This window comes from Rhinichthys klamathensis, unplaced genomic scaffold (genome assembly GCF_029890125.1).
Source record: "Rhinichthys klamathensis goyatoka isolate OS25496 unplaced genomic scaffold, OSU_Roscu_1.1 h1tg000191l_1, whole genome shotgun sequence".
NCBI lineage: Eukaryota > Metazoa > Chordata > Actinopteri > Cypriniformes > Leuciscidae > Rhinichthys > Rhinichthys klamathensis.
Genome location: NW_026606717.1, coordinates 4,836,182 through 4,860,357, shown reverse-complemented (window position 1 = coordinate 4,860,357; position 24,176 = coordinate 4,836,182). Strand labels below are relative to the sequence as shown.

Below are 24,176 nucleotides of genomic sequence, written 5' to 3'. Positions count from 1 at the left end.
TGTTTGCTGATCTACGTTCGTTGTGATTTTATGATGCAATGTTGCAGTTAACGTCCGTGTGGGCCATGGCACGATGCCAATTCGCCCGTGTTATACCTCATAACTGTCGTCAGTGTTCATAGATGATGTTTATAATGTTTAATAACTCATGTTGATAAATAATAACCACAAAACGATGGATGATATAATTGTGAGTTATATAAGTAACATAATGCTTGTCAGTATGACGTTATATCTTGTGTTCATGCATGGTTCATGTATGAGGGGAGGAGTCAAATAGTTTGTGTATTAATGCTATGATAATGTGGCATATGTAACGGAGCTAACGTAGTCATTTGTAATAGCGTTGCTGTTATTAGAGTGCTGTTCTTTGTCTTTTACAGGGAAACCACATCAAAATACCAGCACAATTCATGTTACACTCCCGTCAAATCAAGACTTAACACCTACTCATTAAGCTAACAACATTACTTCATCTTTTCTTCCACCTGTGCCTTTTGTGCCCACATCCCAATTATTGATTGCTCGCTTGACATTCTTCCACACTTCGTAACAACTGTTAATTCCTCAGAATTCCGGAAACAACCTGCTTTTGCCAGAGAAGGCCCAGATAATTCACTGTCACCCATAAAGCCCAAAGGGCCTATTGCAGACCAAAGCCGCCTCCTCCGTCACTGGACGTTCAGTAGGGTCTATGTTAGTGGTTGACTCCCCCCTCTGATGTTCATCTTGATATCCTTGTCATAATAAACCAGTTCAAGTTGATCACTTGTATCTCTGTTGTGTTCTGACCGACACACCTAGTACACTGCTAAACACACCTGAAACCAGTCCTTATCATATATCAAGGTAGTCTTCACTACACTTGTGGTCCTTCGAGCCGGATAGCAGCTGTGCTGGGAGCATGGAACAGAGAGAGGAAGCATCGTGGGCCCCATCCTCTAGGCCCAGACGGCACTTAAGGCAGCCATTGTATTTGAGGGATTATGAGGTCAGTGCAGTGCGACCAAAGATAAGTGGCCCACCACATGTCAGCCCGGTACCACACACGCCTAGAGGGGATGAGTGGAGTTCGCAGCCTCATGTGAAGTGGAGTAGGCTCCCCAATGCACAGGACGATTATTCCACAAGCCTTGAGGAGAGCATTAACATCCCAAGCCTAGGATGGCCACATACCCCTATGCCCTACACGGAGGATGAACCGAGCAGGCTACACGGAGAGAGCATGCAGTACAGTTTCGCCTCACCACATGATAACAGAAGGGAATCGCGTGAGTTAACAGCCTCAGCCAGAGTGCTAGGAGCAGCGCAGCAGGATCCGCCCTCAGAGCCATGGCCGGTGCCACCCCTTCCATTACCGGGTGACTCATTAGTGCTTGAGGAAGAGGAGTATGAAGAGGGATTGCCACCTCCACCATGGCCTTCGCATGACTTTCCTCCACCGCCTGTGGCTGCCGAGGAGCAGCGGGTGGTTACCGTCATAGACCGAATGATGAGCGAGTTACAGCTAATGAGGGACAGTATGACTTCCAGCGTCACAGCCCACACTCGACCACAGTCTACCCCTTGTAGCTGGAACCACCCTCAGCCTAAACAAGGTCCCGAACAGCACCACACCCGGTCCTACACCCCGGGGCCAGCACCCTACATGCCCATCTCACGTCCGCAGCCCAGTATGTATCGCACTGATGCGGAATCCTCAACTCAGTACCCAGCCAGGCCTGATCCGAGCCAACTACACCCTGCTCGAGGCAGACAGTTCTCGCCAGCCTCAGTGACTCTGGGAGGAGGAGAGTACAGGGGGCCAGCGCCAAGAATTCCTTTCTTTGTCCGTAAGGATCCGATGGAGTTCTCTCGGCTTAAACTAGCCCTAGCAAACCTGCTACCTGCCGATGCTACAGAGCTTTTTAAGTATCAGATTCTGGTGGATCACATGAAACTTGAAGAGGCCTGTCTCTTTGCTGACTCCTTCATTAACTCGCCTAGGCCATACTCTGACACCATGGCAGCCTTGACAGAGAAGTTCGGCCAGCCGCACCATGTAGCCTTGCAGAGGATAGCTGCAGTGATGGATTCGTCTGAGATCAGAAGAGGAGATGTAGCTGCCTTTGAGAGGTTCTCTCTGCATGTACAGTCACTCGTGGGTATGTTACAGACACTGGGCCCAGATGGAGAAGTTGAGCTAAGGTGTGGCTCACATGTGGCTAGACTTCTCACCAAGCTTCCGATGAAGATGAGAGCGAACTTCAGGCGTCAGATGTTCCATCGTCCTGGACACACTCATACGCTGTTCGACCTGGCAGAATGGCTTCGATACGAGTCTTGGTGCCAAGGGTACGACAACCCTTCAGACATCCGTATCCAAGGGCTGGCAGGATACCGAGCCGATAAGCGACGCGGCAAGCCAGCAGCTACAGTGCTACACGGAGCAGAGGGCTATTCGTCTAACCGAGCAACCAGACAAGAGAGTCAGAGCACATCTACAGCCAGATGGAAGAGCAAAGCAAAACCCTACTGTCCATACTGTGAGGGTACAGAACACTTCTTAAATAAGTGTCCTGATATTCAGAAACTCACCAGGGAGGAGGTCATAGTGTGGATCCGAGTCAATAGGAGATGTTGGAGATGTGGGAGGGCACATCAAGCGGCCCAATGTGACCTCAAGAAGCTTTGTGATGTGTGCCAAGGAAAACATCTGAAAGTTCTGCATGACGCCAACGTACGCTCTAAGGCTGGGCAGCCAAAGGCTGAAAGTTGTCTGGTAAGTACCGGTACAGAAATTCTTTACCTGGACAGACCATCGGCCCACTCTCGTGTTCTGTTGAAAGTCGTCAGAGTTCTCCTGCGCAATAGAGACAGGACACTAGACACTTACGCAATTCATGACGATGGTTCCGAGCGCACAATGCTCCTCCCCGAGGCAGTTGATAAATTAGGCCTGCAGAAGAAGCCTGAGGATCTTGCTCTCCGCACGATTAGGCAGGAAGTCCAAACTCTGAAGGGTGCTGCTGTCTCGTTCAAAATCTCATCCTCTACTAATCCCAAGGGAGTATTTCGGATAGTGGAGGCCTTCACCTCTCAACGCTTGGGTCTAGCGGACCACTCCTACCCCATCGTCAGCTTGAAAAGGAAGTACAAGCACCTGGCAGATCTCCCCCTCGAGGCATTCGATCGCGTTAAGCCACTTGTATTAATTGGTGCAGACTACCCCCATCTGCTTAACCCTATCGAGCCGGTGAAGATGGGCCCTCCTGGAGGTCCGGCAGCCATTCACACGAGACTGGGATGGACGCTTCAAGGACCCGCACACCTTACCCAGTGGGCATCGAGCACCCAGCAGTGTCTTTTCACAAGTGTCTCACCTCAGACAACAGAGCTGATGCAGAATGTGGAGATGCTCTGGAAGATGGACACACTGCCATACCAGAGCTGTAAACTAGTAATGAGGTCGAAGCAGGATAAGGAAGCGGTGGAGCTCCTAGAAGCCAAGACAAGGCGAGTACAGGTGGCAGGTATCCACAGATATGCCACGCCCCTGCTACGGATGCGAGACATTCCCCCGCTCCAAGCTCCTAAGGAAGCTGTCCTACCCAGCCTCAGAAGTCTGGAGAGACGCTTGGCCCGGGACCCCCTGCGAGCCGACGAGTACTGTGGAGCAATTCGCAAGTTGGTGGAAACTGGAGCGGTTAGGAAGATTGACTTAAGGGAAGCCTCACCCACAGAGGAGTCGTGGTATATACCTCACCACTTAGTGAGCCATAACGGAAAGAGTCGTTTGGTCTTTAACTGCTCCTTCCAATTCCGAGGTCGATGCCTTAATGATACCCTCCTTCCTGGACCAACATTGGGAGCCTCTCTTCTGGGCGTTTTACTGCGCTTTAGGGAACATGCGGTAGCAGTCAGTGGTGATATCAGAGGCATGTTTCACCAGGTTCAGCTCTTACCAGAAGATCGGTCGCTCCTCAGGTTTATCTGGAGGGACATGAAGCGAAACAATCCCCCTGATGTCTTCGAGTGGCAGGTCTTACCGTTTGGCACTGCGTGTTCACCGTGTTGCGCTACCTTCGCTCTCCAAATGCATGCAAGGGAACATGGAGGGCCAGGGGAAAGGGTCAAGCATTCAGTGGAACACTGTTTCTACGTGGACAATTGTCTTCAGAGCGTGCACACAGCGGATGAAGCTAAGGAGCTGGTTGACCGGCTCAGGGAAGTGCTAGCATCTGGAGGATTTGAGATCAGACAGTGGGCCTGCAACATACCTGATGTCCTCAGGCACCTACCTGCAGAGGCGAGGTCCGGCAGTATGGAGCGATGGCTTTCGCACGAGGAACCTGGACATTCAGAACCTGCCCTCGGACTCAGCTGGCACTGGGAGACTGACACCTTAGGCTACAAGAGCCGGCCTCTGGAGTATGGAGCACTCACAATGAGAAACGTTTACAAGGTGCTGGCCCGACAATATGACCCCCTGGGATTCATTGCACCTTACACGACCCGCGCCAAAATGATCGTCCAGAGCATGTGGGACAAGCCGCGTGACTGGGATGACCCACTTATCCCTCAAGATCTGCAGAAGGCATGGAAGGAGTGGGAATCAGAGTTACACCTGCTGTCACGCATCTCATTATCCCGACACTATGCCTCGGCCCAAGCCGATCAGATGGTTGCTTCTAGACAGATCCACGTGTTCAGCGACGCCTCTGAAAGGGCATACGGATCAGTCTCTTATCTGAGAACAGAGGATACCCAGGGACGGGTTTACTTGGCATTTCTGGTGGCTAGATCCCCGACGGCAACATTCCATTCCCCGTCTCGAGCTCTGTGGTGCCTTGACAGCTGCCCAGTTGGCCAAGACGTTAGAGAGAGAACTGACGCTGAAGACAGATCAGACAATCCTCTGGAGCGATTCGACAACAGTGTTAACCTGGTTACAGTCGGAGTCATGTCGCTTCAAAGTCTTCGTGGGTACACGTGTCTCTGAGATCCAGGAGCTAACAGGAGAGAGTACCTGGCGCTATGTCGACTCCGCACAAAACCCGGCAGATGATGTGACTCGTGGGAAGACATTGTCAGAATTGGCAATGCCTAATCGCTGGAGCCAAGGACCGACCTTCCTCCTTAAGGGACCTGATGAATGGCCATCCTCACCGGGAGGGGCACCAGTAGAGGATGTCACGGAGTACAATAAATCTGCTTCATGTGGAGTGGTATCTAAAGCAGATAGACATGAGATTCAACTGGCCCAACCATACGGGTCCTGGAAGGATATGGTTGAGGCCGTAGCGCAGGAGGTAAGTGGGGCGGCAGACCGTGATGAGTCCGTGATAGCGGAAGACTACCGGCAGGCTGAGATGACTATCTACCGAAGAGTTCAGGCTGAGTGCTTTCCGGAGGAGTTGCGTCACCTAAAGGCCGGGAAGACAGTACTTCGAAGTAGTCGTCTTCTTGCCCTGTCCCCGGAGCTGGACCCCGACGAGGGAATCATACGAGTTGGAGGAAGACTCAGACGTGCTGAATGGTTAGACCCCGCATTCAAACATCCTATTGTCCTGGACTCTTTGCATCCAGTAACGAAACTCCTTATCCAGGATTATGATGCACGCCTCTGTCATCCGGGTCCCGAGCGAGTATTCGCAGAGATGCGCCGGGTCTTCTGGATTCTCCGTGGCAGGGAGGCAGTTCGGAGGGTGCAACACCAGTGCAAGGAGTGCCGGAGATGGAAATCTAAGCCGTTGATCCCGAAGATGGCTGACTTACCCGTAGCCCGTCTACGCTTATACAAACCGCCGTATTACTCTGCGGGTGTCGACTGCTTCGGGCCCTTTCAAGTTAAAATGGGACGTCGCTCAGAGAAGAGATGGGGCATCATCTATAAGTGTCTGACTACACGGGCTGTGCATCTGGATATCCTGCACAGTATGGACGCAGACTCCTTCTTGATGAGCCTCAGGCGGTTCATCGCTCGCAGAGGGACTCCAGCTGAACTCTATTCCGACCAGGGTACAAACTTTAAGGCAGGGGAGAAGGAGCTCCGTGAGTCTTTTAACAGCATGTCTCCCAACCTCCAACGACTCCTAGCCAAGCAGAAGATTGATTTCCACTTTAACCCCCCTGCAGCTCCTCACTTCGGGGGAACATGGGAGAGGGAGATCAGGTCTGTCAAGACTGCACTGTACACCGTCATAGGAGTTCAACCTATCTCGGAGGAGGTACTACATACTACCTTACTGGAGGTGGAGGCAATACTGAATACCAAACCTTTGGGCTATACCTCATCCAGTGCAGCTGACTTGGACGCTGTGACTCCTAATGTCCTCTTGATGGGGCGGCTTGATGGAGCACTACCTTCAGTTGTCTACCCTAAGAGCGAGGGACTAAGCCGGCGGAGATGGCGACACAGCCAGGTTTTGGCAGATCACTTCTGGGCACGGTTCATCAGGTGCTACCTGCCAACCCTCCAATGCAGGCAGAAGTGGCATGGTGCCCCAGTTGATCTTACAGTAGATTCAGTAGTCCTGTTGATGAACCCCCAGTTCCCCAGAGCACTTTGGCCAGTGGGCAAAGTGGTTAAAGTACATCCGAGTGCGGATGGTCATGTGCGGTCCGCGGACGTACAAATCAAAGACAAAGTATATACCCGGCCAGTTGCTCGGCTTATTACTCTTCCCGTCATCCCAGATGGTGAGGAGTATGAGGAGTGCCCTCAGGTGGCTTCAAATTAGGATGAGTCTTTTACATGAGCAAATTGCACGCAATTTGGGGGCGGCTGTGGAAAAGACCATTGAGAGGATTAAGAGCGCTGTAGCGCTTAACGTCTTTTGGGACTTTTATTATGAAAGTGCGACGTGCACGAGCCCGGAAGCTAATAATCCCTCACGGAGCGAAGCATATCACCTCAGATATCAGTTCGCATGCACGGGCACTGGAGAAGACGAATAACATTGGTTATTGGCCTCGGATCGAGTGTAGGCTATATTGTGCTGCTGTGCGTCTTATAAGAGTGAGTATAGGAATCCTACTGTTTGCTGATCTACGTTCGTTGTGATTTTATGATGCAATGTTGCAGTTAACGTCCGTGTGGGCCATGGCACGATGCCAATTCGCCCGTGTTATACCTCATAACTGTCGTCAGTGTTCATAGATGATGTTTATAATGTTTAATAACTCATGTTGATAAATAATAACCACAAAACGATGGATGATATAATTGTGAGTTATATAAGTAACATAATGCTTGTCAGTATGACGTTATATCTTGTGTTCATGCATGGTTCATGTATGAGGGGAGGAGTCAAATAGTTTGTGTATTAATGCTATGATAATGTGGCATATGTAACGGAGCTAACGTAGTCATTTGTAATAGCGTTGCTGTTATTAGAGTGCTGTTCTTTGTCTTTTACAGGGAAACCACATCAAAATACCAGCACAATTCATGTTACACTCCCGTCAAATCAAGACTTAACACCTACTCATTAACCCTCTGGGGACCAGAAACGCGCCGGCGCGTTTTGCTCGTTTTTTTTTCACATAGCAGAAAAATAGACTTAAAGTACTACCATCATTTCTGTTCATATAGAGTTAAGAAATATGAGAAAATAATCTGTTAAATGTCTACTTTTTTATGTGCCCACATACAATCGAAATAAAATATTGTGCTTTTGTAAAATAAAGAAAATAAACAGGGTGTGCGTTCTGCCTCTCGGGTGAACTTTTTTTCTGGAGCACGTCTCTAATCTTCAACACAACTCAGCTAATACTATTCACCCAGCCATAAGGAATATATCTTTTAAATCATTTGAGTTTGTACTTTTAAATGATCCGATTCAAAACTAAAATTATTATTCTCCGTTTATGTCATCTATATAAAAAGAGAGACGTATCAGCCCATCTCATTATCGTTCTCTCAGCTGATTATCTCTGGTAATGTGACACGCCCACAGAGAGCACGCGCTATTCAAAGGCAAATATGTGAAGCAACACATTGAGACGCGTTAACGCCCATAAACTCTGAAAACACACATTATTTTTTAGTCAGATTAATCTACTGTCGTCTTGCGCGGCTGTATGAGGAACAATCCTGGGACATTTACCACTGGGTTTATTTCGAGGATGAACAGATTCAGCTGAGAAGTAAGTGTTTTTTGCAAGTGCTTTGTTCTAATCGCGATATAGAATAACGTAGTGTCTGTAAACGGAAAAATAGCATACTGTTAAATGTGAATCATGTTTGTGTGTGTGTGTGTGTGTGTGTGTGTGTGAATGAATGAATGAATGAATGAACGCACAGATACGCACTGTTACAGACTAAATAACAGACAACATTTCGTTGACTCGTTTTGGATAAAGTTTTTACTCTAAAATAGACATCAAATAAGCTTTTTTTAGGAGTTTCTGCTCATATGTTAAATATATAGTATGTTTTGTCAATAAACTAATCAACTAAGATGTTATGGTGTTTGTTCAAGCTATATCAAAATAATGAATCCTCAACAATGTTTAATAACTCATGTTGATAAATAATAACCACAAAACGATGGATGATATAATTGTGAGTTATATAAGTAACATAATGCTTGTCAGTATGACGTTATATCTTGTGTTCATGCATGGTTCATGTATGAGGGGAGGAGTCAAATAGTTTGTGTATTATTTGCTATGATAATGTGGCATATGTAACGGAGCTAACGTAGTCATTTGTAATAGCGTTGCTGTTATTAGAGTGCTGTTCTTTGTCTTTTACAGGGAAACCACATCAAAATACCAGCACAATTCATGTTACACTCCCGTCAAATCAAGACTTAACACCTACTCATTAACCCTCTGGGGACCAGAAACGCGCCGGCGCGTTTTGCTCGTTTTTTTTTCACATAGCAGAAAAATAGACTTAAAGTACTACCATCATTTCTGTTCATATAGAGTTAAGAAATATGAGAAAATAATCTGTTAAATGTCTACTTTTTTATGTGCCCACATACAATCGAAATAAAATATTGTGCTTTGTAAAATAAAGAAAATAAACAGGGTGTGCGTTCTGCCTCTCGGGTGAACTTTTTTTCTGGAGCACGTCTCTAATCTTCAACACAACTCAGCTAATACTATTCACCCAGCCATAAGGAATATATCTTTTAAATCATTTGAGTTTGTACTTTTAAATGATCCGATTCAAAACTAAAATTATTATTCTCCGTTTATGTCATCTATATAAAAAGAGAGACGTATCAGCCCATCTCATTATCGTTCTCTCAGCTGATTATCTCTGGTAATGTGACACGCCCACAGAGAGCACGCGCTATTCAAACGCAAATATGTGAAGCAACACATTGAGACGCGTTAACGCCCATAAACTCTGAAAACACACATTATTTTTTAGTCAGATTAATCTACTGTCGTCTTGCGCGGCTGTATGAGGAACAATCCTGGGACATTTACCACTGGGTTTATTTCGAGGATGAACAGATTCAGCTGAGAAGTAAGTGTTTTTTGCAAGTGCTTTGTTCTAATCGCGATATAGAATAACGTAGTGTCTGTAAACGGAAAAATAGCATACTGTTAAATGTGAATCATGTTTGTGTGTGTGTGTGTGTGTGTGTGTGTGTGTGTGTGTGTGTGTGAATGAATGAATGAATGAATGAACGCACAGATACGCACTGTTACAGACTAAATAACAGACAACATTTCGTTGACTCGTTTTGGATAAAGTTTTTACTCTAAAATAGACATCAAATAAGCTTTTTTTAGGAGTTTCTGCTCATATGTTAAATATGTTTTGTCAATAAACTAATCAACTAAGATGTTATGGTGTTTGTTCAAGCTATATCAAAATAATGAATCCTCAACTTTGAAATATGTATGATCAAACTAAGACATTTATGGAGAAATTTTTTTCTTTTCAAGATGTTTCCAACTCTAACTTTGAACTTTGAACTGAAATAAAACCATGTCTATATGGTGAAGGGTGTGTGATAGAAGTGTCCAGACGTATGCACCCTGTATTTTCCTTATATAAATCCAAACAATCTAAAAGCCATTCTTTTTTAAATCTCCTCATTCTTTGTGCAAGGCTCCTGTAATGATATGGCCTGATAGCACCTAATAGGGCCATTATGGGAGGGTCTTTGTCTTTCTCAGGTGTGGAATGCCACACATATTAATGAGAGATCAAGCCTCCTGCATAAAGCTTTCTCAAACAAAACACGTCATTAAAAGTGTAAAAGACTTTATTGACTTATCTGAATGAGTAGTCAGGATGATTCTCACATAGTTTTGGAGCAAATATTCTAGGCTATGTGATACAATTTTCAAAAGTCTTGTGAAGAAATAATCAATATGTGTTTTGTGGTCTTATTTCAGCAACTTTCATTTTTATTTTTTTCAATAACCACGCATAAACATTATTCTATTAAAAATACAAACATGTACATACATGTTGCTCAGATCTCATGGTAGCCAAGTTTGTGCTATATAGAGTGAATTTACACCTTTGCCATTAACATGTTTATAAATAACTGAAAAAAGCACAAATGTCAGTGCATGTCAAAACATCCCAAGGGCCCCAAAAACACTCTGGTCCCCAGAGGGTTAAGCTAACAACATTACTTCATCTTTTCTTCCACCTGTGCCTTTTGTGCCCACATCCCAATTATTGATTGCTCGCTTGACATTCTTCCACACTTCGTAACAACTGTTAATTCCTCAGAATTCCGGAAACAACCTGCTTTTGCCAGAGAAGGCCCAGATAATTCACTGTCACCCATAAAGCCCAAAGGGCCTATTGCAGACCAAAGCCGCCTCCTCCGTCACTGGACGTTCAGTAGGGTGTATGTTAGTGGTTGACTCCCCCCTCTGATGTTCATCTTGATATCCTTGTCATAATAAACCAGTTCAAGTTGATCACTTGTATCTCTGTCGTGTTCTGACCGACACACCTAGTACACTGCTAAACACACCTGAAACCAGTCCTTATCATATATCAAGGTAGTCTTCACTACAGGTTCCCTGAGAAAGCATGTGTGAATTAACGCCACATTTATTGGTCGACGGCAGTCCGATGATGTCAAATGGAGCCTGACTGTGCGTTCACACCGGACGCGAATAGCGCGTCAAATTCGCGTCTACCGCGTCTAGTTTGACACTTGACCACTTTGTGTTAATTTGCGCGTCAAGAGTGAAACTGAAGTTTGAAGCGAAATTTACGCGCGTCGGATTCGAAACCTGTTGGCGGCCTTCTTTTTTATTTTGATCGAGCATTCATCGGGAGAGTCACCGCTCTGTATTTGCTCTGGAGAGCAGAACAGCGACGTAGGGATCATCGTCGCCGTATTTGTTTCCACCAGACCCTTCGGAGGCGAACCCAGTTTGGCGAGTTTTACCATTGCTCGCTCCAGGAGCTGCGCCTGGATGACGGCCGCTTTCAGCGATACTTCCGCCTGTCCCGCGCCCAGTTTGATGACCTGTTGTCCCGCATCGGAGCGAGGATCACCCTCGCCCTCACCCACCTAATATGTCATTTATTTTTGTGTTGATGATAAATGCAGCAGCAAGCAGCTAGGCTCCTGATTGGTTAACGCGGCGCGAATTGACGCCAAAGTTCAGATTTTTCAACTCGGTCGGCAGACGCGAATTCGATGCTAAGTCAGTTGATGCTATGGGAATGTTAATACCCACTGTACGCCATGCTGACCAAAGACTGCCTGTGCGCTGTGAAGTTCACCAAGCACAATATTGCCAGGCTTAAGCGCTGAATGACTCGATGGGCCTCGACCCAGAGAAACCTAAATGCGTCAGCAACCAATTAGGACCCATCCTGTGACACTACAGCCTTGTTCCCTAGAAAGCTCAGTATTATAGGCATTAGGAAAAAGCCCCATAGCCTCCATGCTTAACCGTTAATGAAACGGGGACTCCTGCATTAGACCAGTGCGAGCCACAGCTACATAGGGATAGGGAGTCGCTCTCAGCAATTCTACGTACTGTATAATCAATCCAGACCTGAACACAAGCCTAAGGGAGCTGCGATAACCCACTACATTATATCAGTCTGCTCTTATTTCTCACAGCCAACTGCTTAACACCTCCAGCTGTGCTGGAGGGAGGACAACCGAAGAGTGAAGGGGTCGCATCATCTCACCACAACCACTAGTGTTATTTTAGTATCATACTATTATATTTGTTTTTAATATGTATTATATCTGTTATATATATATATATATATAACAGATATAATACATATTAATAACAAATATAATAGTATGATACTAAAATAACACTAATTAGAACCCCACATCAGATAAAAAGTGCATACAATCTTCACTATTTATGTCTGAACTGGGTAGTCATATATCTTCAAGATATATTAAGATTATTTCTCACCCTGGGTTTCATTTGGTTTCTCAGTATTTTTCTCTTCATTCTCTGGAATGGAGGTCTGCTCTTGTTCTGCTGTGCTGTTGAGCTGCTCGAGCACAGCTTGAACGATAGGCACCATCATGGCTGTTGTGGCCGTGTTACTGATCCACATGGAGAGGAAGGCCGTTACTCCCATGAAGCCCAGCATCAGCCTGCAGAAAGGCAGAAGAGGTATTACTGAGACTGCTGTTTTAAATGAGCATATTCCCAGAAAATTTTAATTGCTTACAGAGCTGGTCGTACGCCCACGATGAGCAACACCCGGAGTGCGATTCTCTTGTGTAGGTTCCAGTGTTCAACAGCTACAGCCACCATCAGCCCACCTAGAAACAGCATGTTGGTGTCCTTTAGGTACTGCATACATACCTATCATACAGATATATAAAGTTTGAGTCACATACATAATGAAACAGCAAAAAAAAAAAAAAAAAAAAAAAAAAAAACATCTATATGAAGATCTTCATTCCTTTAGGATTAAGATTATAAAAGTATGATGAAGAAAAATAACGAGTAAAAATTAGTGATGTATAGTTAAAAAGAAAGATATACGTTAAGGTAGGAGACATTACTGAAGGTAAAGTCAGTTATGCTAATAGGATGGTTAATAGGACCTGAAACCTACATCTTTGGACTCCATGATTCTGAAGAGCGGAAAGAGCACAGCAGGCAGGAGAGCAGTGATAGCCAGTGGAAGCACCTCTGTACACCAGTACACTGCCATCAGTGCAACTACATAGGCACATCCAGCCTCCTGCAGATGAAAAACAGAACACAGCCAGGAGTATGAATATATGAAACATTCAAAAGTTTGGAGTAATTCCGTTTATATTAACACTGAAGACTGGATAAATGGCTGCTAAAAATTCAGCTTTGCCATCACAGGAATAAATAACTTTTTAAAACATATTAAAATAGAAAAAAAGTAGTTTTAAATTGTTATAATATTTTGCAATATTACTGTTTTACTGTGTTTTAGATAACATAAATGCAGCCTTGGTGAGCAAGCATACAGTAGTGCACTGTAAAAAAAAATGCCAGGAATTTACAGGATTAAAAAGTATTATTTTACAATAAATTACTGTAGTCAGAAATTTACAGTTAAATGAATCATGCTGGGTAATTTTCTTATTAATTAGTGTTAATCAACAGCAAAATGATGCTGACATCACAGTAATTTACTGCTTTTGTTTTACTGTGAATTCACATTATAAAGTTGTCTTTAACCATGCCACTGTAAGAAATTATATTGCTTAGTGCTGTAATTGTTTTGAAGTCACCATAATGGTGATTAGTGTTCCATTTGCTTTGGATCTTGGACCTTGTAAATTCAGATTCAGATTTCTAGCCAAGTCAGAAGTGTGACAAATGAAAACATTTGTTAAAACAATGGCAAGCTAGAATATAAAATAAGCTAATTGCCTGTTTTTAGGTTAGTCAAATTATACTATTATTAACATTATTTCAGCATAATAATTTATCAATATCTTACTTCAAATTCATTATTGTTTGTAGATGGATATATTTCAATAGTAAAGCAGCTGCTGAGATTTAGGCTATCTTTGAAAGGTGTGACATTATCTTGCAACACAATTTTTTTTTCTTCCATCACAATGATGCACAGACATCAATACTCGACAAACAAAACACAACAATGGTAACACTCAACAATTAATAATAACATTACAAAATAAACAAACACAAACTGTTAAAAGTTAACCAAAAATAAGTTAAACAGATAAAACCAACAAGAATCAAGAAACTCCACCGCATAATCTATTCATGCCGCACTGCATGCTGGGTACCTTCATAGTACATATACACTGTAGAAATACAGTATGATATTGTAGATTTTATAGTGCAGTTAGATTAAGAGAAGTCCTACTGTGGATTACTGTGAAAGTAATTATTAACCTCCCTGGTATAAAAAAAAAAAAATTTGAAGTATACTTGCAGCCAGACTAATTTAGTAAACTTCAAGTGTGTTAATGATTAGTTAACTTGAAGTGTGCTATTTTAAAACAACTAATTTTGAACTAAGTATATTTTAGTTGTAATTAAATTACAACCTTGATGTTGATATTTAACAAATAAAGCATAACATTAAGCATAATGTTAAGCATAACCATAAAGCATAACTTATTATACTTAGTAATTACTTAGTATACTTTAAGTATATGCCTGAGACTAAATATCTGCTTGATTAGTGATATTAAAGTGTACTCTATTTGTGTTACAAGTACATTACAAATTAAATACGAATGTCTTCGAAACATACAAGCAATATACCATAAGTGTATTTATATATATATATATATATATATATATATATACATTTTTTTTTTTAAGATTTCATTTTGGCGTTTTTGCCTTTTTATTAGGATAGGACAGTAGATAGACAGGAAGAGAGAGAGGAGAAGGGATCGGGAAAGGTCCACGAGCCAGGACTCAAACTCGGGTCTCCCAGAGCACAACGGCGCTAAATGTCGGCACACTTGCCCACGAGGCTATCGACGCCTATAAGTGTGTTATATTTGAGAAATGCTCAGTAATACTCAGTATACCTTTGGCTTATTCCAAATACTGCAAATTGTCTACTCTGTCTTCAATAACAAAATGCACATTAATTAACAAATAATACTTAGCTATACTTCGTACTAAATACTATTGTATACTATGTATTTTGAAAGTATACTTTCAATGCATTGTTACAATTATCATTTCCAGCACACAGTTAAAATATACCTAAAATATATTTTTAATAAAGTGCAAATAAATACACTTTTAAAAAACAAACTGAATTTTTACCTCAAGTATAAAATATATGTTTATAAAATATACTAAAGTGCAATTATTTTAAAGTGTGTTAAAAGTTGTATTGTGAAGTAAAAGCATGATGCTAATATACTTTTAATATATTTAACGATAGTACAATTTTTGTTAGTATATTTGTAACTAACATTTTTCTATTGAAATTCCTTTTTTTAATTCCCTTTTTCTATTGAAAAAGGGAATATATTTCAAATACAATAAAGTATACTTTTTTTCACTAGGGCTGGAATATACTGTAATTTCACACAAAAAAATGTAACAGTGTGGCCAAAAGTGATGTCTGGAGGGGATATTTGGTTTAATGACCCTACAAGTTTGAATAAACCATCAAAATATGAGGGAAATATTTTATATATAAGTGAAGAACACAACAATAAACTTGGTTAAGGTACTTGTCTAACAAAATTATTTACCGATAAAAAGGCAAACTACAGCTATGTTTTTGCGTTTGTTCATAATTTCTTTGTATTAAAGCCTGGCCTAAAATTATGTCCCCACAATTTGGCATGTTTCACTCCATTATTACAAATAAAACAATTGACTCCAAGTGCAACTACAAAATATGCTTACAAAATCTTTAACAATTTTGTATTAATATTTGAATAATCGGTGAATATGCCAATTTACATAAAGGCTGGACATCACTTTTAGCCTGTATATCTAACAGTTTATATTCATATTTGAAGGGAGTACCTCGCAATTGGATCATTATATTTGGGTGTCCTTAATATGAAAAACAAACACATCTGGAATAAGGAACTTATCCAAACACTGTTAAACTTTTCATCAAGGTAATACAAAATTGTAATGTGCAACTGTCGGCATTGTTTTATGGATTTCTACATGTAGCCTACTTGGATGCTATATGCTTTGACTTAAGAAGGGCCTGAGGTGCAAAGTTCCTTTCATTACTCAGTCACTCAGAAACACTCTACTGCAAAAAGATCTGATAACAATCAGACAAGTGTCAAAATAATGCTATAAAGACCTTAACATATTACACATGATCTAATTATGAAACATTGCTACTGAGATGAGACTACATTGTGACATAGGCTGTTGTGATTAGGCTATATGACCTGCATGCTGTTGCTGAATGATAACTTTTTTACTTTTTTTAACATTTTGTTACTGTTGGTGCTGTTTTTAATTAAGTGATTGTGTGAAAATAATCATGTTTATAAAGTAACTAAATAAGGTTGGTCTACCATTTTTTTTTTCTAAACTAAAAAGTGAACATGTGCAGTTGTTGCTGTAAGGAGGTATTTCTACCTATACATTTGAATTGTGTGGTTGTAACCTAATTCAATCAGGTTTATAACGTTAAAACAAGGGAATGCTGTTTTAATTTAATTGAGTTACATTGACCCAATGTTCAATTTCCAATAAAGCTCCGGAAGGACACATTCGACACATGCGCACTACGACTGAACACCAGACCTAGTATATAGTCGTGGCAGCTACAGGACATCTGCTCTGAAGGACAAAGAAGAAGAAAAGGTTTGTGTTTGGCTGCTCCTTGCTGACCGGCGAATTTTGCTTCAATGAGAAATTGTGATTTGGGGTTATTATACACATTATGTTGCATCAAAGTGAAAATCACAATTGAGATTATAAAACAAACATACTTCAAGTAAATTGTTCAATTTAATGAATTAAAATTAGCTAAAGTAACACCATTTAACATTTTGTCACAACTTAATTTAAATGTGTTCAATCCACGTAATCTATTTTACTTCATTAATTTGTGTTAAAACTACATGAATAATTTTTGTTGACACAACTAACTGGGCTTCGTTTCCCAAAAGCATATAAGCCTAAGTAGAGCTTAGCTCATGGTGCTTTTGAGAAATGCAGCCCTGGCAGTGGATCTGTAGTTCCCAGCAAGCTTTGGAAAAGGACTGCATTAGGAGAATAAATTTAGGGATTAAGTGTTATTTTATGTGTTTTTCAGTAAAGGGAAAGATGTTTCCCTTTAAGTTTATGTTAATGTTTAATGTTCAGTAATGTTGGACATTTAAATGAGTTTCTAATAGGCCTATTGAATGTTGTGGTTACCATTGTGCTGAAGAGTAGCCTAGCGTATGTGTTTAGGCTAGGCACTCAAGTCTTTAACACTTATTATATATGACACCTGTCCATGCTTAGTGGATCCATTTAAATTGTGTGTATTATAATAATTGATAGTACATATTTGATATTTAAGCCTATATGTAAATTAAAGGGGTAGTTGATTATGATTTATTTTCTAACTAGTTAGTGTGTAATGTTGCTGTTTAATGTTAGTGTGTAATGTTGCATCCATTAACAACATCTGCAAAGTTACAATGCTCAAAGTTCAAAGCAAAGGGAGATATTTTCTTTTAAAGAAATTGCTTTTTAAGGACTACAACAAACGGCTGGTAGGGACCACACGAGCTTCCTCCCGGGTAAAGGCGGGCATACACTGTGCGATGTCTGTGTGATTTCAGCAAGGTTACCTACTCGCACTGAACAAGTAGATCGCATGCGATGTAAAGCCAAAGCTCAGGATTTACGTGCTCACACTATATGGTCCGAACGTCGAGCTGCGACTTGACTACTCACACTAGGCTTAGGCTATTATAATTAATTTGCCACGCAATAATTTCATAGCACATCACAGCATAACCAACGCGCTGTGAGGATAATAAAAGATTACATAGAAGCTGCTCCTCATTGACAATTATCTAAAACATTTAGGTCGATTACAATGAATTATAGGCATATAATTCAAATTATCAACCGTCTATAATATGTCCGAACACTGCAATAATTAGTCATCAATGAAAATTAAAAACAGCTTTGTAAAATGTCTACTCAGACGGAATACTTTATAAACTGAACTCTGTTTATTAGCTTGCTTATAGAGCTGGTAAGTCCCGCCCCTTCCGCTTACCCCGCTGGACCTCTAGGTTAAAAAATCGTCAATGCAAGTGAATGAGAGAAATTAATTATTTTCTAATCCCTTTTGAATTTTGCAATGAATGTGAACATATGTTGTCTGTTAATTTTTTATATAATTTTTAGTGTAAAGAATGCTACAATTTAGCGGGTAGAATTTTCATGCGGTTAGACTTTGTGTGAGAGCACTTTGTGGACTACAACTCTTCGCTGCTTTCGACGCTTTTGATATACGTCACCACCACTAGCACACGGATCCCGCTAAACATGCCTGTGTCTTTGGTCCACTTCATGGTGAGATTTGGGTACAAAACACACAGGCATCTCGATCTAATTCCTTAGATTATCGCACCGTGATTTGTGGAGGGAAAATGTGTTATGCGGTGACGTCACATATGCGACGTGAAGTCTTTCTCGTTATGTTTATTCCACAACTGCTAGCCAAAGAATCATACAATATACTGTCAAACTCGTTACATGAGAAATTATATAAAAAATTCACAGACAACATATGTTCACATTCATGGCACAATTCAAACGGGATCAGAAAATAATTATTTTCTCTCATTCACTTGCATTGACGCTTTTTCAACCTAGAGGTCCACTTGGAGTTTTACGTATGGGCGGGGGACTTACCAGCTCTATACAGCTCCCAGTCACCAGTATCCTAGCCTGGTCTCCGTCTCCCGCCACCTTCTGCGCATGCGCCGTATGGTAACCAGTATGGTGGCTACAGAGGCACATTCAACTACAAGCGAGCATTGGGTGAATGCTCTACAAGCTTCATTTCAAAAACATTGTTTCAAATTAATAAAAGAGGCACGGTGTAGATACATCGCAGGTGGCTAGGAAGACGTGGGTAATATATGGTTAATTCATTTTGCAACACGAACTGGAGGTAAGCAACAGTAATTTGTAGCTAGTTTGAGCTACAGAACTTAAAGATCTCCCTCTTTTCGTTTTCTTTCTTGCTGCAAATGAAATGGTTAAACTTCTGTTTTCGCGCAGGCGCGGTGAGGGAAAAAAACACTGAGTTTAGGGCAATTGGTTCGTAGCTTTGCTTCAACTGTGCGATATAGTCAAGACTCACGAGGAGCGACCAAAATTTCTAACATGCCAGAAATTCATCCAAACATCCGATTGCCGGTCTGGAGAGGCTAATCGCCTCTCGTTTCTCCCTGTACACTGCACGACAAACGACGCACGACAAAGCTGAAAATCGGCCCGACCCCGTAAAAGAGTCGCATGAGTCAGAAAATCTCACAGTGTGGGCTATGCCCGCCTTTAGTGACATCACGAACCCTAAAATGTACATAAACCCCGCCCCCAGGAACGTGATTTATTATCATGACAGAATATGCTAATCAATGACTAGAAGATAACTACAAATAAGCTACATAAATTCATCAACTAACCATTCAGAAATGTCCTGTTGCATTCTACTTGTTGTCACTTCTTCTTACACGAACCCGGCAAGAGCATGTCAAACCTGTAGGTGGTAGTGTAACGAGAGGCTCAAGCCCACGTTAGCCAATCGAACGAATCAATTTGCAAGGTCGCACTTTTTACGCAGGTGCAAGTTCTGTCACGTTACGTCGGCTGCCTAAAACTCAGTTTTCTCAGTTTAGGCCTACATGCAAACGTGCAAACGAAGTTTTCCAAAATCTCGACTCTGGCCGGAGTTTTTAGAAAGAATAGTTTTCAGAGGCGAATTCTCCGTTTGCGTGTTAACGAAGGGCACTAACGAAGGGCACATCTGTTCATCATTGTCCGACTCCGGTTTGAACATAAAAGGCTACAAGTTTTTAAAATTTTCAGTTCATGTCTGTGTGAGTTAAAGGAGAACTCCGGTGCAAAATGAACCTCGGGTGTAATAACAGACAGACTAGAAGTACAGACTAAATCGTTCCCTGAGATTTGTTTTCATGATAATCGAATGTAAAGAGTTTTATCTCTAAAAACAGTTTAGCTTATAACGCTAGTATATTGGCATAGAGTAAGCAAAAAGAGATCGCTAGTTAATACCACTAACAAGGCTCAAATTAGCCCCACACTAACACGGCAGCATAATGAGGGTCCTTACATGCAAACCGAAGCATTGAGAACTTTGTAAGTGTACAGACAGTTTAATAAGAAGATACTTTACACAGACAGTACAGTTAGCGCATACAGACAGGAGCCATCTTGGAAAACAGTCTCGACCAATCGAACCACGAGGGTGAGCGAACAGTACGTGTAGATATTGAAGATAAGATAAATTATATTTATTTTTTTATTTTCTCTGTTGCGTTAAGTGCTTCTCTTATGCGCTCAGTGCTTTCTTCCGGAAACAACGGACCATATGAGATTCCAAGTCACAGTTCAGCTCACGTATCACCGTGTTCGTGGTTTGACTGATCGAGACTGTTTTCCAAGATGGCTCCTGTCTGTATGCGCTAACTGTACTGTCTGTGTAAAGTATCTTCTTATTAAACTCTCTGTACACTTACAAAGTTCTCAATGCTTCGGTTTGCATGTACGGACCCTCATTATGCTGCCGTGTTAGTGTGGGGCTAATTTGAGCCTTGTTAGTGGTATTAAAGGGTAACTAAACCCCTGGTCAGAGCCTGACTCCACCCACTGGCAATATTTGAAAAATGCTGGAAAAGTGGGCAGAGCCCAGCGGAGATAGAGGGGACGAACTGAGACCGCAGTGAGGGATTGATTGACAGCTGCTGTCAAACTCGCAAGACGGCAAATTGTATTTGAATGAAACGAGAGAGCGCGTCCGTTGTGATGCATGGATTTGCACTGTGTTTATAATGCGTTGCTATTGACGACGGTCAGAAGGAAATGCCACAGAATAGAATCTTGCCTTAAAAAGTGCATAGAGCTGCTTGTTTTCTTTGTTGTTTGTTGATTTTCAAATATAAAACTATCCTGGGGTGCGTTTCCCGAAAGCATCGTTAGCCAACTATGGTCGCAAATTCCGTCGTTACCAATAGAGTTCAATGGGATTTGCGACCAACTTGCGACCATAGTTGGCTAACGATGCTTTCGGGAAATGCACCCCTGATCGTTTTCATTACTCGTAATTCCAACTCCTGACTCGCTACAGTAGTTTTGACGGAACCAGATGCTTTTATACCAGGGGCTGCCAAGGGCGTGGTGAGCTCGCACCAAGGGCGTGACAGAGTTACGTCAGAGAGTATCCTACGTCAGAGAGTACCCCTACTGCAGGAGCTTTCCGTTTAACCTGAAGAGGGCAGCACTCATACGTTTTTACACCATATATTTGAAAATTAAAATACTTTATACCCAAATGTCAAAAAATGTACTCGAATCAAAGAACAGCATTTATGAAGCTCCATTCTTACAGTTCATTAACTAAAAAAAGTTGTTTCAGTGTTTAGTTACCCTTTAACTAGCGATTTCCTTTTGCTTACTCTATGCCAATATACTAGCGTTATAAGCTAAACTGTTTTTAGAGATAAAACTCTTTACATTCGATTATCATGAAAACAAATCGCAGGGAACGATTTAGTCTGTACCAATGTGTTATTACACCCGAGGTTCATTTTGCGCTGGAGTTCTCCTTTAAAAGGACACAAGCTCCGCCCTCTGTTCCGGGAGCATCATCTCATTTGCATTTAAAGGGACAGACACACACACACACAAGAAAACGGTTCGTTTTTGCTCACCCTCAAAAAGTGACAATTTTAACATGCTATATAAAAATATCTGTGAGGTATTGTGAGCTAAAACTTCACATACACACTCTGGGGACACCAAAGACTTATTTTACATCTTTTGAAAAGGGCATTATACCACCCCTTTAAATTAAAAACTAAGTTGGACCAACATATATATATTTTTTATTGACTAACATAATGAAGCTAAATATGCTAGTATAAGTTAATTTGACCTTAACCAACTAAATTGTGTTGACCCAACTAAACTGATTTATTTTGAATGAACTAAATTAAATTGTGTGGAAAAAAATGTATTCAGTTAAATTAACTAAGGGTAATTCATTATTTTTTTAGTGTATTTACATCAAGGTGGATCATCATATAAAACAAAAAAAGATGATATCAAACTTTGTTTTTTTCAGGTTGGTTGAATTCAGTTATAATAATCTTAAATCATGTAGGCCTATTTCATTTCAACAAGACCAGTTATTGTAGATGTTATCACATAAAGTCTACATTTTCTAAGTAGACCTGTCAAAAAAATTTTAGTGAGACGTTCTTATAATGATTTGTTAGTACAAAAAAAAACTTTTGACAGTAAAGGGTTAAGACAAATATAGGGCATTGTGTGTTTGTGGTGAAGGAATGTGTCGCCCCCAGTGTTATGCATGGTCTCGTACCCTTGCTCGCAAGGCACAGAGAAATCCGACTGAAAGAACCTCGAAAGATGCGTAAAAAGTCCAACTCAGGGTCTTTCTCGACTCTCTTTCGCATGTTTTAGACACGCTTGACTGTCAAATCAAATCACTCACTGGCCAGTGAGAACGACACAGCATTTATATTTATGGATCTTCAGCTTTTCAGTTAATCACATTTTTGCCTATTTAAAACTACATGCATCATACAATTAGCCTCACCTTTGTTCCAATGACAAGTGGCAAAGGAAGGAGAAGGAATGGGGTGCAAAAGAGAATCAGTCCATTTTTCATCCTCCATATAAGGTTCAGAATATGTGAAGCCATCATTAGGCCTGTGGGTTTAGGATAACTTAACAAAGAAAAGTCCAAACGGGAGGAAAGTAGGCAAAACTTCTGTGTACTGATCTGTGGACAGTGCAGGGGATCGCGCGCGCTCTCTCTCTTTCTCTCTGTCTTTCTCATTCACACACACGCGCGCACACACACACACACACACACACACACACACACACACACTGGAGCGCATAATTATGCGCGTGCGAGGTTTGTACCGGTCCTCAATTCTTAAATATTAACCTATGAATTTCATCACCAAAGTTTCGTCAACATACCTTACTTGTCAGAGTCAATCAATCGCATGCAGGTCTGGTTTATTCAATATACCTGACAAACGATTTAGAGAGGAATCTTATGTCTTGGTCAGTCATCCAAATTACACATTAAAAATATAGCTATTTTCTGTCTTCTCAACAGATTCATGTAGGACCCTCAGGGACCAGGCTCTAAACAGCAGATAGATATATGCTCTTAAGTGCTTCTTCTTCTATCTTTAACATCTCCTTTACTTTTCACAAATCCCAAAATTCATGATTGATATTTCTCACAAAGTAAGCGAACACAGCCCGAATGAACTAGGAAAGTGAGATTGGATGGGGGAGCACAAGAAGAAGCTCTTATCTGAATAGAGTTGAATGACAGGGAGATAAACAGAGCTGCCTTTGCTGAAACTCTACACAGAACCAGCAGGGAGTCAGACTCACAGACCTGCTGAGATACTGACAATAGTTCTCTGTGAGAGGGAAAGGATGAGGTTTCCTCAAGTCAGTGACTTGTGGGAAATCCTGATGAACCCAAGTTTTGTGTTTCAGGTGAACTTTTTGCTGCTGCTAGGCTGTAAAAACAATAAAATAAAGTGAAACATCAATAACAAGACTGATCAACAGTCATAAAGGGATTTCTTATTTATGATACAGCCAAATTATGTAATAAAAGAAAGTTAAAAGTGGTGGATCAAACTCGACTTTGGACAGTTTTAATGTATTCCCCAATGGTCACAAATGCATACAAGAACATCTTCATGTTTTATAGATTTACAGCATGGAATTGTGAAATATTTAACAGACAAAACAAAGACAATACAAAGTACACAATAATGTCAAAGGAACACTAAACCAAATCCAAGTCTCGTTTGGGATAGTGACAGCTTGGTGGAACAATCTATTGGTCATTCTTCTTGTCAGTATTTTTCATCTGGTCTATAACTGGAACTTGTATAGTGTATAATGTTTTTTATACTCCTATTCAGTTCTAATTGGACTCAAATTAATTAATTCAGAATATAGAATTGTATCTAAAACTGGAATTTGAAGTA

At 41.4% G+C, this 24,176-nt stretch overlaps 1 protein-coding gene across 2 annotated transcripts in view; it reads right to left on the bottom strand.

The window, feature by feature from the left end:
- slc13a5a (solute carrier family 13 member 5a) overlaps positions 1 to 22,964 on the bottom strand; it is a 52,136-nt gene extending 29,172 nt beyond the window's left edge. Inside the window, exons 1-4 of one of the 2 annotated variants that reach the window (XM_056262164.1) lie at positions 22,745 to 22,964; positions 13,028 to 13,156; positions 12,635 to 12,771; positions 12,370 to 12,557 (exon numbers count right to left, since the gene is read on the bottom strand). In XM_056262164.1, coding sequence (XP_056118139.1) covers positions 12,370 to 12,557; positions 12,635 to 12,771; positions 13,028 to 13,156; positions 22,745 to 22,852 — 562 coding nt within the window. In that variant the 5' untranslated portion in view covers positions 22,853 to 22,964. The remainder of the gene's footprint in view (positions 1 to 12,369; positions 12,558 to 12,634; positions 12,772 to 13,027; positions 13,157 to 22,744) is intronic. The other variant, XM_056262163.1, reaches the window with a different exon arrangement.
- Positions 22,965 to 24,176: the final 1,212 nt, after the last annotated feature.